This window comes from Meriones unguiculatus, chromosome 1, assembly GCF_030254825.1.
Source record: "Meriones unguiculatus strain TT.TT164.6M chromosome 1, Bangor_MerUng_6.1, whole genome shotgun sequence".
NCBI lineage: Eukaryota > Metazoa > Chordata > Mammalia > Rodentia > Muridae > Meriones > Meriones unguiculatus.
The window spans coordinates 6,412,847-6,427,765 of NC_083349.1; the positions used below are offsets into that span (position 1 = coordinate 6,412,847).

At 42.2% G+C, this 14,919-nt stretch overlaps 1 protein-coding gene across 4 annotated transcripts in view; it reads left to right on the forward strand.

The window, feature by feature from the left end:
* Inpp5f (inositol polyphosphate-5-phosphatase F) overlaps positions 1 to 14,919 on the forward strand; it is an 88,442-nt gene that overhangs the window by 45,276 nt on the left and 28,247 nt on the right. For all 4 annotated transcript variants that reach the window (XM_060380863.1, XM_021655430.2, XM_060380848.1 and 1 more), the window contains 6 exons: positions 3,923 to 4,051; positions 4,234 to 4,401; positions 4,515 to 4,571; positions 8,108 to 8,303; positions 8,914 to 9,093; positions 10,019 to 10,086. In XM_060380863.1, coding sequence (XP_060236846.1) covers positions 3,923 to 4,051; positions 4,234 to 4,401; positions 4,515 to 4,571; positions 8,108 to 8,303; positions 8,914 to 9,093; positions 10,019 to 10,086 — 798 coding nt within the window. The remainder of the gene's footprint in view (positions 1 to 3,922; positions 4,052 to 4,233; positions 4,402 to 4,514; positions 4,572 to 8,107; positions 8,304 to 8,913; positions 9,094 to 10,018; positions 10,087 to 14,919) is intronic.

The following is a 14,919-nucleotide window of genomic DNA, read 5'->3' on the forward strand; positions in this document are numbered from 1 at the left end:
ACTTGTTTGATTGTAAAGGAGAAGGTAAAAAAATACTACCGCTTAGAAATAATAATGGCCAGAGATTGGAGAGATGGCTGTTGAAAGCACCTACTGCTCTTCTAGAGGACCTGAGTTCAGTTTCCAGCATGCATGTCAGATTGCTCACAAATGCCTGTAACTCTATTTCCAGAGAATCCAATGGGTTCTGTGGCACTGGCACACACATGGGGCACACACAGACACAGACACAGACACAGACACAGACACAGACACACACACACACACACACACACACACACACGAATAAAATAGAAATAAATTTTTTATAACTTATTTATTTTTAGTTTATGTACATTGGTGTTTTGCTGGTATGTATATCTGTATGAGGGTGTCAGATCCCCTGGAACAGGAGTTATAGACAGTTGTGAGCTGCCATGTGGGTGCTGGGAATTAAATCCTGGTCCTCTGGAAGAGCGCTCAGTGCTCTGAACTGCTAAGCCATCTCTGCATCCCAGAAATAAACCTTAAAAAAGAAGTAATGTTGGATAATCGTGCCTACAGCTGGTGTGCTTTCATTTGATTGCATTCTCAGTGGAGATTTCCAGGAGATTTTGTGTTTGCACTGTTGTCTTTCATGGGTGTACATATAAGTGCTCGTTATGCGAAGCTGGCCCACGTCCTCCACGGCAGCATGCCTCTCTGACTGAAGCCAATTTACTGTTCTGTGCGGCCCACTGCTGCCAGCCTTCCCAGCAGAGTCGTCCAGCTGTTTAGTCAGGTCAGCTTCCTCAGATTTGCTGAAGCTGGTTGTTTTCTGCAATTGGAGCAGAAGTGGTCTTATTGTAGAGCCTAATATTAGAATTTATAGTTTCTGCCTCAGTTGTGTTTTTAACTGAGCTGGGTGTGTGGCTTATTTCCCTGCCAGTTTATTTGTTATAGCATTTACTAGCACTTTATTCCTTATTATTGTCAAATACTCTTTCATTGTGTAAGTGTGCTTTTTTAAAACTTAGCATCAGCTGGTGAACACTTGAGTTCCCACTTCTAATCTTTTACGCGTAATGCTGCAGTGCGCAGTCTGTGCCGTGCAAACGTTGGTGGACGTAGGTTTTCATTTCCCTGGGGTGTAGAGCTCCTGGGCCATTTGGGTAATTCTACCCAACTTTGTTTGGGAACTGTCACACTGCTTTCCAATATAGAGTATCACTTAAAAATATAAATGTATGTGGCTATGGGTGGAACTTTAGGGCTTAAGCAAATGAGAAGGCATACATTATGCATTTTGAAAAAAATACCCCTAAAGCACCAAAGGCTTATGTTCCATGCCTGCATATCTTATGTGCTGTATCTCATTGCCGTAATAGAGACTGCATCATTTTCCATGCTTAGTTTCCCCATCAGAGAGCTGTTTAAAATTTTATCTCAGGATGGATATAGATAACACATTTGAAAGTAAAACCATTTGTCTTCCTTTTCTTCGGCAGCATCAGTTTTTAATCTTGGTTGTGAAGTACAACTTGCAAGAAGAAGAGAAAAATTGAGGGAGTTTATGCTAGTGGTATATTTATATACACATATACATGTATATATACATGTGTATATGTATGTATGTATGTATGTATATACATATATACATCTACACACGTCGGAGTTGTAACAAGGGCCTGTCATACACTCCAGGGAACTCTTGGGCCTCCGGAAAAGGGGAGGTGACCTGGCATCAGTATCACGCTGTCAGCATCCACGCATAACCAAGGATCTCGTCCAAACAAAATACTTTAGGAGTGGAAGGGTTCCCGAGAAATAATTTCTCTTATCACTGTTTTCTGATAGGGCTGCCTTCTAACCATTTGAAGAGATAGTGGTCTGTACTTGTCTTTTCTAAAAGTAATTATATAGAAGATTATAGAATACTCATTAGAATGACATTTGGTTAAGGTGGTTCAGTGAGTTTAGGCTTTGTTACATAGATCTGTAATTCTTATCTGAATTGTTTGAAGCTGTATTTGTTTTACGGTTCGGCTTTTAGTTGGTTTTGTGCACAGACTTGCATGTAATATCAGAGGTATATTGGGAAAAAAGTGTATTAGTTAGCTAGGCATGGTGGGACACACTTTTAATCCCAGAACTTGAAAGGCAGAGGCAGGTAGATCTCTGTGAGTTTAAGTCCTTCTTAATCTATATAATAAGTTCCAGGCTAGCCAGGAGTGAATGAGTGAGTCTGTTTGTCTGTCACCCCCACTACACACACACACAAACACACACACACACACACACACACACACACACACACACACACAGTATATTAGTTGCTTTTCTGTTGCTGTGGTAAAATATTCAATCAAAAGCAAATTAGAAGAGAAAAGGCTATGGTTTTAGAGGACAGAGTCCATCATGTTGGGGAAGGTATGGCATCAGTCAGGTAAAGCATTTCAGCAGGCACAAGGAGCTGACTGATCACATTTTCATCCTCACGAAGGAGAGAAAGGAAAGAAGAAGGAAGGAAGGAAGAGAGAGCAGGAATGGGGCAAGGCTATAAAACTTCAAGGCCTACTCCACTGGCATACTTTATGCATTAATCTCCACTTCCCAAAAGTTCCACAACCTTCCCAGGCAGTGCTACCAACTGGGGACTAAGTATTCAAATACATAAACTAACGGAAGACATTTTCATTTCCATATCAAAAAGTTTATTCCATGTGTTATCTGATGCCCCCAACTTAATCTCAGCCTTATCCCACAATACAAACATTAATATTTCGTAAAGAATCCGATGAGTATGTATGCTAAATGCTAATAAATAAATATTCATGCTAAATAGTCAGTGATGGATATCATGTATCCTCAGGGCAGAGTTTGTAAACGCTCTCTTTTTAATTAAAGTTTTTATGTTGTGTTTCCTGCATACATGTCTGTGTTTGGTGTGCACGTCTGGTGCCCTTGGAGACGGGGTTGGATCCCCTGGGACTGGAGCACTCAACAGTCATGCGGGCGCTGCATTGAGCCTGGGTCCTCTGGAAGTGCTCTCAACTGCTGGACTATCTCTCCAGTCCCTATTAAATGAATTTTTAATAAATTTCAGAAAAAGATGGTCGCCTCTCAGAGGTCTTCGGGTTTTTTGATAAGAAGTTAAGGGATAATAGGCCCAAGTGAACTGTCATCCAGGCTGAGATAAAAGCAGGTGAAGGAACCAAAAGCAAAGGCGTTTGTCTTTGTTACTCTTCTGTTAACCTGTTGGTCACCATGGCCAAAGCAGCCTATAAAATAAAGCATATAACTGACTCTCACCAGCTAGAACTGTCTGTCCCTGTTCTTGCTCAGCACATTCCATAGTCACATCTTCCTCCTCCTTACTTTGCCAGTCGGATTGCACTTTTCCTTATATAAAACTCCTAATTACTGCTCTTTAAATTTAACTGATCTCTGGGCCCAAGTTATGTTATTTGTTGATTTCATTATTGTGTGTAAAGATAGGAGGAGAGAGTGTTGAAAGGTCCAGCTTTTAAGATTCTCAGTAGAGTGGACTCAGGGCATTTTTTTCAACCAAAACGCTCAGGTAGTTAGCATAAACAAATATTAACACTCATGTTTGTAATGACGTTGAGGCATAGCAGGTGTGTGTAGTTTATTATTAGATGACAGTTTTCAAAGCATTAATAACCTTGATCAGAACATTGTATCCTTTGGATATGCTTTGAACCTGGCTGTTCTGCCTCTAACCCTAAGTGCATCCTTTCCTGTATTCTTGTATTTTATTTGTAGTGTGGCTTCTAATTATTGAAACCATAGCTGTATTCTACCTGCTTAGTCATTTCATTAATTCTTAGGGTCTGCTTTTAACCCAAATGCACAAGCAGTGGAATGTACTTCTGGACTCATACTTGAACATCTAAAGCAGATAATAATTAATAACGAATCATCCTTTTAAAAATGTATTTAGCTCTGTAAGAAGCATCATTTTGGAATTAACAAGCCAGAGAAGATTATACCATCTCCTGATGACTCCAAGTTTCTACTGAAGACATTTACAAATATCAAATCCAACGTGTCTGCTCCCAACAAAAAGAAAGTAAGAGTTTGGTTGACATGGGCTTGGAATCCATCTTTGATTAGTCATAAGTTGAGGGTGATTAATTCTTTTTAATGTATCAGAAGACTGTCCTGTGTTTTGGGGGTTGTCCTTACTTGAAGTCTTGCATTATTTATAAACTTTCCATCTGACTCCTGTACTTACAGATTGACTTCTTACAGGTTAAAGAAAGTAAAGAAAAGGAGAAGTTGGAGAGGCGATTACTTGAGGAATTGCTGAAGATGTTCATGGACTCAGAGTCCTTCTATTATAGCTTGACCTATGACCTGACCAACTCAGTGCAGAGGCAGGTCACTGGGGAGAGGGATGGCCGCCCCCTCTGGCAGAAGGTACAACTCACAACGCAGAGCAGTGCTGGCTCCTAGACGAGTGCCTAGTTGCCTTTTATAGGAAACTTGAGTAACGTGCTCCTGAGCTGATCTTTTCTCCATTTTTTTTCTAGGTTGATGACCGATTTTTCTGGAATAAGTACATGATCCAAGATCTGACTGAGATTGGTGTGAGTAGATGCTTCTAAGACACCATTAGTTGCAACTGTTAAGCAAATGTTACTTGATTAGGATGAATTTTGAGATCTTATTAAGATGTTTCCCCATACTGAAGATAATCATTTAACTAAGGAAAAAGAAGGCATTACTTTCAGGCGTCCTGCAGTTCCACCTCCTCTGCCGACAGCCTGTCTCTTCAAGCAGTTATTTAGTTGAATGTGTGTCACACACCTGTCATCCCAGCATGTGGGAGGCTGAGGCAAGAGGCTTGTTACACGTTTGGGGTCCTCTGGGCTCTGTAAGTGTGTTCAACTCCATCCTAGGCTATATAGCAAGATCCTGTCTCCAGGAAAAGATGGGTGAGGGTAGTAATAAGCCCAAGAAACCAATAATGTCCACAGAGTTCCTGTAAAGATAAATTCATATTTTTTATATCCATTGGGATTGCAGAAGCCAGGTATTCTGTAATGATACCTCTCTGGTTTTTCCTCTGGGGTTTGGAGTAGACGGATCTTGAAGGCCTGACTATTAGTGCTGTGTTTAGGGAAAACTAGCTGATGTGGAGAGAGCACTGCATGGAGTTCTCTCTCTCCGTCCCTCTTCTATTTATTAGGATGTGCATGTGCTCATGACATCTTGCTTGCTTCCTTTCTGATTTGATGGTTACTTTCTTTTTTTTCTTTGTGCAGAAGTGCTTGAGTATAGTTATTTTTATCACTGTGATAAGGATGACTGAGGTGGACAGATTAGGGAAGAAGGGTTTGTTTTGGCTGGTGATTTCGGAGAATTCAGTACATCACTATTTTGGAGAAAGCATCTTGTCATGGTGGGCTTAGGCAGTAGAGAGACAGGAATACTGACAAGCACTTCTCTCGTCTATACTGTCTGGGCCTCAGATGGTGGGATGATACCACCCACATTCAAGACACATCTTTTCTTTGCAGTTGATTCTTTCTAGAAACACACCCACAGGTGCACCCAGAGATCTGACTCCTCCTCCGGGGGATTCTGGGTGCAGGCACGTTGACTGAAGATTAACCATCCCACCCTGATACGTGTTGGAGAGTGAGGCCTGAGGCCTCCTATGTGCTGTGTGTTTTGGACACTGAGTACTAGACAAAAGTAATGGAATATGATCATCATTTTCTCAGCCTTTCAGTTATTTTCCTTCTTCCATTTCCCCTTTACTGACAGTTCATAACAGTTCTTGAGTTTTTATCTAGAGGCATCTTCAGCCAGATACTTCCTGTGTCTCCACTGAGGTTGAGGCATGGGCTTCGCTTCTGATACTGATCATGCTGTGACCCTCAAAGCTCAGTGACAGGAGACAAATAAGGGTGTTTATAATGAGAGTGTTTGTCTTTATGATGACAGTGTGGAATTCCAGTGTTGGTGAGCTTTCGTCAGACACAGTCACATTACTATTTAAAGCTGGTGACTTAGGATAAAGAGGACATTTGGCAACTAGTTTCTATGTTCCTGTCAAGAATCTTGGGTTTATTGCTAGAACAAAAATATTGTAGTGGGAATAGTGTTAAAAATGATCAATGTAGGCCCACCCTTTACCTCATTGTTTCCAACCCTAACCTGAAGATCTGATGTATAGAGAACATAAAACAAAATGAAGCTGTGAAATGAATGAAACCCTAAGTGAGTAGTGACAGAAAGAAAGGTAGGTTTGAAATTGATGCTGAAGATAGATATGGTGGTACATATCTGGAATCCTAGCACTCGGAGCTGAGACAGGAGGATTGTGAGTTCCAGGCCAGCTTGGGCTACGTAGAAAGACCCTATCTCAAGACAGTGTTTTGAGTGTTTGTTTTATTATTGTTTTGGTGGTGGTGGTGGTGGTGGTGGTGTGTGTGCACGCGGTCATTTGTGTGTGTATATGTGGAGAGCAAAAGGCAGCCTTAGTGTTGTTTCCCAGGCACCTGGTTTATTTAGAGACAAGGTCTCTCACTGGCCTGGAGTGCACCAAGTAGGGTTGGTAACCAGTGAGCCCCAGTGGTCCACCTGAGCCCACCTCCCCATCGTTAGGTTACAGACATGTGCTCCATACCAGCCTTTACTTCAGTGCAGAAGCACGTTCCTGACTGAGCTTCTTCTTAGTGTTATGCTGTTGTTTCTGAAACAGGGTCTCCTGGAGGCCAGTCTGGTTTCAAACTTAATATGTAGCTAAGGATGATGCTGAACTTCCTATCATATTTCTACCTCTAGTATTTGGTTTAAAATCTGAATATGTTTAGTTTAGAAGAACAGAAGAAGAATAAATCTCTGAACAGTATCATCCTAATTATGTTAGATACCATTTTAAAATAAGACACTTAGGGAAATACTTTCTATTGTTCATTTACTATTTTAATTTTAGGCTGGTGTTTCTCTAAAGCAGAATAGGAAGTAAAGCTGTGGCCGAGACAGAGCTCAGTTGTAGAGTGTTTTCTTGGCATGCATGGGACTCTGGGTTTGATTCATAGCACCATAAATGACAACAACAAAACTGAGCACAGTAGTGAGGCAAGGGAACCACTGAAGTTCTAGGCCTGACTTAGGTACACAGTGAAGCTCTACCTCAAAATAAAAGTTGTGGGGCCTGGAGAGAAGGCTCAGTGGGTAAAGGCGCTGGGGACTCTTGCAGAGGATCTGGGGACAGCTCCTAGTACCGGCGAGATAACTCACTATCTTCGTAACCCTAGTTTCAGGGGATTTGACACCATCATCTGGCCTCTAAAGACACTGTATACACCTGGTGCACATACAGACAAGCAGGCACATACACATAAAAATAGACAGGGTTTTCTCTGTGTAGCGTTGGCTGTCCTGCACTCACTCTGTAGACCAGGCTGGCCTTGAACTCACAGAGATCTGCCTACCTCTGCCTCCTCGAGTGCTGGGATTACAGGCATGCACCACTGCACCCGGCTAATACACAAGCCTTTATTATTATTATTATTATTATTATTATTATTATTACTATTACTACTACTACTACTACTATTATTGTTTAAGAGTAAACTATGTTTTGAAATGAAATGATCAGGATTGGTTTCATTTTGTTATAGGCTAATGCAGTTGAGGATTGAAAATCAACTTTAAAGCTTTGCTTTCCTATACCACGAGGAATACTTATAAGCACTACATTTGTTAACTACTCTTGGCAGGCACTGTGCTTTACTTTACATGTACTGTTCATTATTCACAACAGCCTATGAGGCAGTAGTAGTCCCATTTCACAGAGGAGGACACTGAGGCCTAGCGAGGTGAGTGAGCTTCTGTCAGCGAGTTTGTGGGTAGTGGAGCTTGAGTTTGTGTGGAACAGTCTGGCACCCAGGCTGTGTTTCCTGTCAGTCAGCTCTTAAGAACACCACTGTAAAGGAAAGGGAAGGCCCTCTTGCTCTCCTCTTTCCCTGATGTCCAGTTAGTGGAACATGGGGTTGAGAAAGGCTTGTGCTGTGGCAGGCGGACGGCAGTGTGTGTGGATTGTTGTTTGGGTCTAGGCAAGCAGCAGCTCTGTGTGGAATATAACCGACCGTGTTCATTTCCAACCTAGACCCCGGAGGTGGACTTCTGGATCGTCCCCATCATCCAGGGCTTTGTGCAGATCGAGGAACTCGTGGTGAATTACGAGTCATCTGATGATGAGAAGAGCAGCCCAGAGACCCCTGCTCAGGAGTCCAGCTGTGTTGATGACATTCACCCACGGTTTCTAGTGGCTCTCATATCGCGCAGGAGTAGGCACAGAGCAGGTCAGTAAGAGCATGCAAAGCCAGTGCAGGTGAGAATGGAGAAGCTGCAGAGGTGTTGAAATGCAAATGACAATCATGGACTTGAAAGCACGGTTAGATCCAAACTCCAGATACTGGGATGCAATTAGAGACTGATTTCTGCTGTAGAGGAGCAGGAAAGTTAGCAAATCAGAGCAGGTGGCATGCACACAGACAGAAGAAAGTCACCTGGGATGTATCTGAGTACAGTGTTCCAACTAAAAGCCTGCATCGCAGGGATAAATCCTCTCAGAGTGCTAACTAAGCCCTTTGGGAAAGCCATTGTCTTTCATTCAAAGGATCCAACTTAGCAGTGATGGGTACGGCTATAATCTTGCATAGTTGTTATTTACCTGTGGGCTATGCATAGGCTGCCAAGGCTTTTGAAGCACAATCTAGTCAGACAGTGGGGGTGGGGGGAGCCTCTTGTTATGTTGAGAGTTTTGCTATATAGTCCAGGCTGGCCTCGAACTTGTAATTCTCTTGCTTCAGCCTGCAAAAGCACTGAAACATCAAGCGTGTGCTCCAGCACCAAGCCAAGCTAAGCACATATTTTATAACTGTTGCCGCTTTCTGTTTAATTTTCTTTCAGGAATGCGCTATAAACGAAGAGGAGTGGATAAAAATGGAAATGTTGCAAATTATGTGGAGACTGAGCAGTTAATTCATGTTCATAATCACACCCTGTCATTTATTCAAACTCGAGGCTCCGTGCCTGTCTTTTGGAGCCAGGTTGGGTATCGCTATAATCCAAGACCTCGGCTAGACAAAAGTAAGCATATCAATCATTTGGTTTGCAAGTGAAGATTTCAATGAGAATTAAAAAAAAAAAAAATCAGTTGACAGATAGGCATACGTTTGTTTCATTTAAAACAATAATTCTCAGGGCTGGGATGTGGCTGAGGTATGGTTTCCTGAAGAGCTCAGTCCCTGTACTAAAAACAGCAACAAAAGCCAAGCCTCCCGCTGTGACCTGCCCTCACAGGTGACAGTCAGAGGCGGGGTCCTAGACTCAGGACTAAGCTCTTCCCTGGATGTTGCAGTTTCGCCCACCCTGCTCTGCGGTAAAGCGCCCCATCTCAGATTCTGAACTGCCACTGCTCTGAAGCTTATCTTTCAGAACATTTAACTCTGGGAGAGGGTGAATGTAGCCAGCGTTGGCAGAAGCAGGCAGTGTGCTGACTAGATGGCAGTGCCTGGGAAATCAGTTAGAGGTAAAACCTTCAGGATTTAATTTCTTAAGAGTATTTTCACTTTAGTACCAAAATATCACCTTTGTTTTCTTATTATAAGTCACATGAAACCTTTACTGAAACCTGTGCATCCATATATGTGCCTGTGTGTGTGTTTATAATTTCACAGTTGGCACTTTCAGATATATTTCAGCTCAGCCTAATTGGAAAAACAGAAATTTTAGTTTAAAATGACGGTTAGCCAGTCTTACATTTAAATTGTCAATAAATTATTAGGAAGTAAGAATAGGGTTGGCAGTGGTGACACACTCCTTTAATCCCAGCATTCCAGAGGCAGAGGCAGCAGATGTCTGTGAGTTCAAGGACAGCCAGACAGCCAGGGCTACACAGAGAAACCCTATCTTAAAAACCAAACCAAACCAAACAAACAGAGGTAATGGAGTGGGCACACTCATCTGTTTCCACATGGGAAGGAGAAATAGATTTTGTGTTGCTTCTTTGCAGGTGAGAAGGAAACGGTGGACTGTTTCTGTGCCCATTTCGAAGAACAACTGAAAATTTACAAAAAACAGGTGGGCTAAGAAACATTTCCTTAAATGTATAATTCCATGAAAGAAACCAAATACTGCTCATAAGTAGACAGCCGCACTCAGCATAAAGGTTACACGTGATAAGGTACGAACATCCTGGAGTCAGTTGCTTTAGACTGTTCAGAGAAGATGGAGTAGGCGCCGTCGGTTGTCACAGCCTGGGACCGGCATCTCAGGAGGAGGCACGGAATGCAACCAAATAAAGCAGAGTGGACTGAAAACCACTAGGTTGAAAAACAAGTACCATAATTTTGCTATAAGATTAGTACATGAAAGTCAGTAATGTGCTTGTCTATTAGGAATGACCAGTCTGACTGTGTAGTGACGTGGGAGTCATTTTTCCAGGCCAGCCTTGTCCAGGTAGAGAGTTCCAGGCCAGCTAGCCAGGCAACAGACTGAGACCCTGTCCCCAAAGAAAAGAAAATGAGAAGGGAGAGAAAATGCTGTGTTCCTGTTGAGGAATAGCAAGGCACAGGGGTGAATGACCTCAGTTCTTCCCAAGTTAGTATTTAGATTTCATGTAGTTTCAACCATAGTCTCGTATGGAATAGGAAGACAAAAAAAAAAAAATTCAGTAAAGAACAAATCATTATTTAATAATCATATTAAAAATGTAGATAGTTTGATAATACACAAAGGCAGGTATTTGCTTTTAAAAACGGAAACTCAAATATTGCTAGCAACAGCATAAGTTGGTACAGGTACTTTTAATGTTATTACCAATTAAAATAAAACATGCTAAACCTAACTGTACTTTTCTTTTTGGTACCCACTATCCATTTAGCATATATAAAAATGGTTTTGAGAAAGACTTGATCTGAATATGAAAGGTTAGGCATTGAAGACAGGGTAGCGTATCTTTGACTCGGAGCCATAAGCAGCATTTACAAAAGCAGCTACCGTATCTTCCTGTGTGTCAAGTATATGACTGCCCCATTTTCTTAGTCACTTAGTGAGGAGTAATGCCCGTCCAGGAAATGGTTATTCTGGGGCTGGAGAGCTGTCTCAGTGATTAAGACTGTGTAGTGCTCTGCAGAGGACCTGATGTAGGGTCTCAGCACAGTCCCCTGTTACTCCAGCTACAGGAGGGACCTGACATCGCTAGCCTCATGTGCGGCTGTGCTTAACCCCATGCACAAACCCCATACAAAGATACACACATACACATAATTAAGAAAGAAACAGCTGGACGTGTTGGCGCACACCTTTGATCCCAACACTTAGGGAGGCAGAGGCTGGTAGGTTGATGTGAGTCCAAGGCCAGCCTGGTCTATAAAGTGAGTCCAGGACAGCCAGGGCTACACAGAGAAACCCAGTCCTGGAATACAAAGCAAAACAAAACATCAGTGATGAAAAGAGCAAAGAAACAAAGAAATGTGCTGGCATAGGACTTTAATTCGGAACTCAGGAGCCAGAGGCAAGAAGACCTCTGTGAGTTTGAGGCTAGTCTATGTAGTGAGCTCCTGGACAACCAAGACTAAAGAGAGAAACCCTGTCTTTATAAACAAACAACCAAACAAAAAATAGTTATTAAAAAATAAAAGTAATGGCTGGGGAGATGGCTTTATGGGTAAAGTGCACAGTGCACAGGTATGGCATGGACCTGAGAGTTCCCCAGAGCTCACATACCGTCAGATACAGTGCCGTGTGCCTGCAGTGTTGTTCAGATGAGCCAGGAAGTGGAGAAGGAGAATCCTAGAAGCTTGCGGGCCAGCTAGACAGTATGTGCAGCCTAAGATAATACAGACAAGGTGGAAGGCAAGGACCTATATCCAAGGTTGGCCTCTGACCTCTGCACGTGTTCTGTGTCGTGCATTTACCACACAAAGATACACACGTGTACAAAACAACACTAGTCTTAATGGAAAAGATTAACTTAATTTTGACCTTAAATATTTTTATTATTTTTATTTCTGATTATATACAAAGAAACTCATATGTTTAAAATTAAAAAATATTTTAAAGGCACTATGAAGATAATGGAAGGAAATTCAGAAAGTAGGAGAGGCCAGAGAGTTGGCTCAGTGGTTAAGAGCACTTGATGCTCTTGTAGAGGAACTGGGTTCAATCCCTAGTATCTACGTGGAGATTCACCACCGTGAGCAACTCTGGTTCCAGGGAATCTGACACCTTCTTCTGATGGCCCTGGGCCCTGGGCAAAACCTGTGGTACACACAGATATGTGTAAGCACAACACTCATACTTAAAATAAATCTTTAATAGTTAAGGTTTGGTCCCTTATCATATAGCATATTCAAATATCTTCTTTTTTTAAGTATATAAATGCAGGTTTATTGGAAGCAGCTCTCAGCCTTCTTGCAGGGGTAGGAGGAGAGAGAGGAAAGTGTGCACACAGAAAGGGAGGAGAGGAGAGACAGAGAAAGCAAGAGGGGAGAGAGAGAAGAGAGCTTAAATGTCTTCTAAATCCATTAAAAATGATGTACAGTACAAAAGAAAACTAGGAAAAAATTGAACAGAATCTTTATGTAAAGGGTTATTTTATAAAGCCCAAAAACATGTGAGAAGGTGTGCCATCTTATTAATCATCAGAGAAATGCAAATTAAAGCCATGACTCATACACTGGGGTGGCCAAAGTAAAAAAGATGAGAAACATCAAGTAGGGGAAGGGATGGAGAGCAATTAGCACTTAAATAGCAAACACATCTAGATGTATTCAGTCAAGGGTGCTGGTGTAGCTCTCGCTGTAGCGTCTGAGCAAGATGGCTGCTCAGGGAGGCGTGTGGGATTGATGTGGTCAGGAACAATTTGGTCTTATTCTACATTTGAATTCCTTAATAATATGAGTTGACTCATGGATTAACAATATTCCTAATTGTAAGTAGCATTACAAAGAATAAGCCATATTTAAATGTAACACAGAATTGTGAAAAGGAGCAGTCCTGAGGTTTGCAAGCCCAGGAAATAACCTCCTCACGCACTCCTCCACGTTTGCTCCCTGCTCCCCCTTGACTCACATCAATTTCTAGATTGTGCACCAAGCAGACACCTTCCGGCTTCCAGCAGAAGTCTGACGGTGTTCATTTATCTGAGTTATCTGTGTCCTTCTCCTGGGTGATTACTTGCGGGATGAGAGGCCCATCGATAGTATGACTCACTCCTGGTGGCAGTGTTGCTCCAGCCCATAATTGGTTTAGGCTGGGGCTGTTTGACAGATGGTGTATGATGTGGGAAAGGCTTACCGCGTCAATAAAAGATTACCGGAAGCAACAGTGCCCCTGAGGTTGTTGTGTCTGGATTTGATGTGGGACTTTTGCAGCTGTCTCAGGACTGGAAATGAACTGAAGGATGTTTATCCGGTATGCTGCTAAGGAAAAAGCAGTGGAGGGGATGGCAAAATGAAAAGGCCAAAAGAACCAGGGCCCTCAGTGGTTTCAGGAATCACTGAATTGAGCCCTGCTCTTTCCAGACTTGCTCTGAGATTTGTTTGTAGCAAGAATTACCTGACACCAGCACATTCACAGTGATCTCAGGTCACAGAGAGAAGTGTGTTTACTGTGCTGTAGCAGTCTGTTGTTACTTAAGTCTCTGGCTGCTAGCTTTTCCCAGCTGATGGACCTTTAGAATATACTAGTACTTTTTGCTATTAAAAGAACAGTCAGGCCAGGCACTTTTAATCCCAGGACTCGAGAGGTGGAGGCAGGAAGATCTCTGAGTTTGAAGCCACCCTGGTCTACAGAGCAAGTCCATCCTAGGCTACCCAGTAAGTTCAAAGTCTGGACTACATTAAAAACTCAGTTTTTAGAAAGTAAGTGGAGTGGAGTGGCACACGCCTTTAATCCAGTGCCTGGGAGGCAGAGGCAGGTAGATCTCTGTGAGTTCAAGCAGCGTGGTCTACATAACAAGTTCCAGGACAGCCAGAGATACATAGTGAGACCCTGCCTCAGAAAAAAGAAAAAGAAGAAAACAGATGATGCAGAATGCAGAGCTGGCAAGATGACTCAGCAGGTCAAGCACTTGCTGAGCAAGGCTGACCACCACATCCCTGGAGCCCACAAAAGAGGGAGGGGGAGAGCTGACTCAACAAGGTTGTTCTCCGACCTTCCCCCTCCACCCTGCCAATAGGTGTGCTTCCCCACCCCTGCCACCCAACAGTAAATACCATTTTAAAAGTCCAAGAATTGGAGCACTTGCGTTTACAGAATAGATTCATGAAAGCAAGCTTGTTGAATTAAACAGTATATACATTTAAAGTTGGTATTTAGCATTCACTTGCTTTCAGAGGTACCACACCAGGAGCAGTTTGTGGAAACTTTGCAGAATTGTCCTCTGCTATCTGTCACACGCCCGTGCACCTTCCCAACACAGACAACAGTAAACTAAAAACATTTGTTCAGAGATCACACAGTTAATATCCCCAGGAACAGTGGAAGCTTTTTGTTTTCCCATGTTCACCAATTCGGTCTCTGTTTTGTGTTTAAATTTACCTGTATGTGTGTAAAAACCAATTTTATATCTTAACAATTGCAGTTTACTATTAATGGCATTGTAGCATCTTGTTTACTTTGGTTTTGTGTTTGTGTGCACATGCTCGTGTGCGCACAAATTTGTCCTTTTTTTTTTTTTCTTTCTTATTCCGTTTATGTTTCTCAATAAAATACTGTTTTGTGTGGCTGGTATGCTCTCAGGGAAATTCCTTTTTTTTAACTTTTGCTTATAATGTCACTTGTACACATATGTAATTTAATTTTTTTCTCTTATCACATCTGTCCGTCTTTTCCTTTGTCTTCTGATTTTTATATTATGTTTGGAAGGTCATGCTTCCACCTACAGCTGTGGAAGGTGGCTTTTGGTTT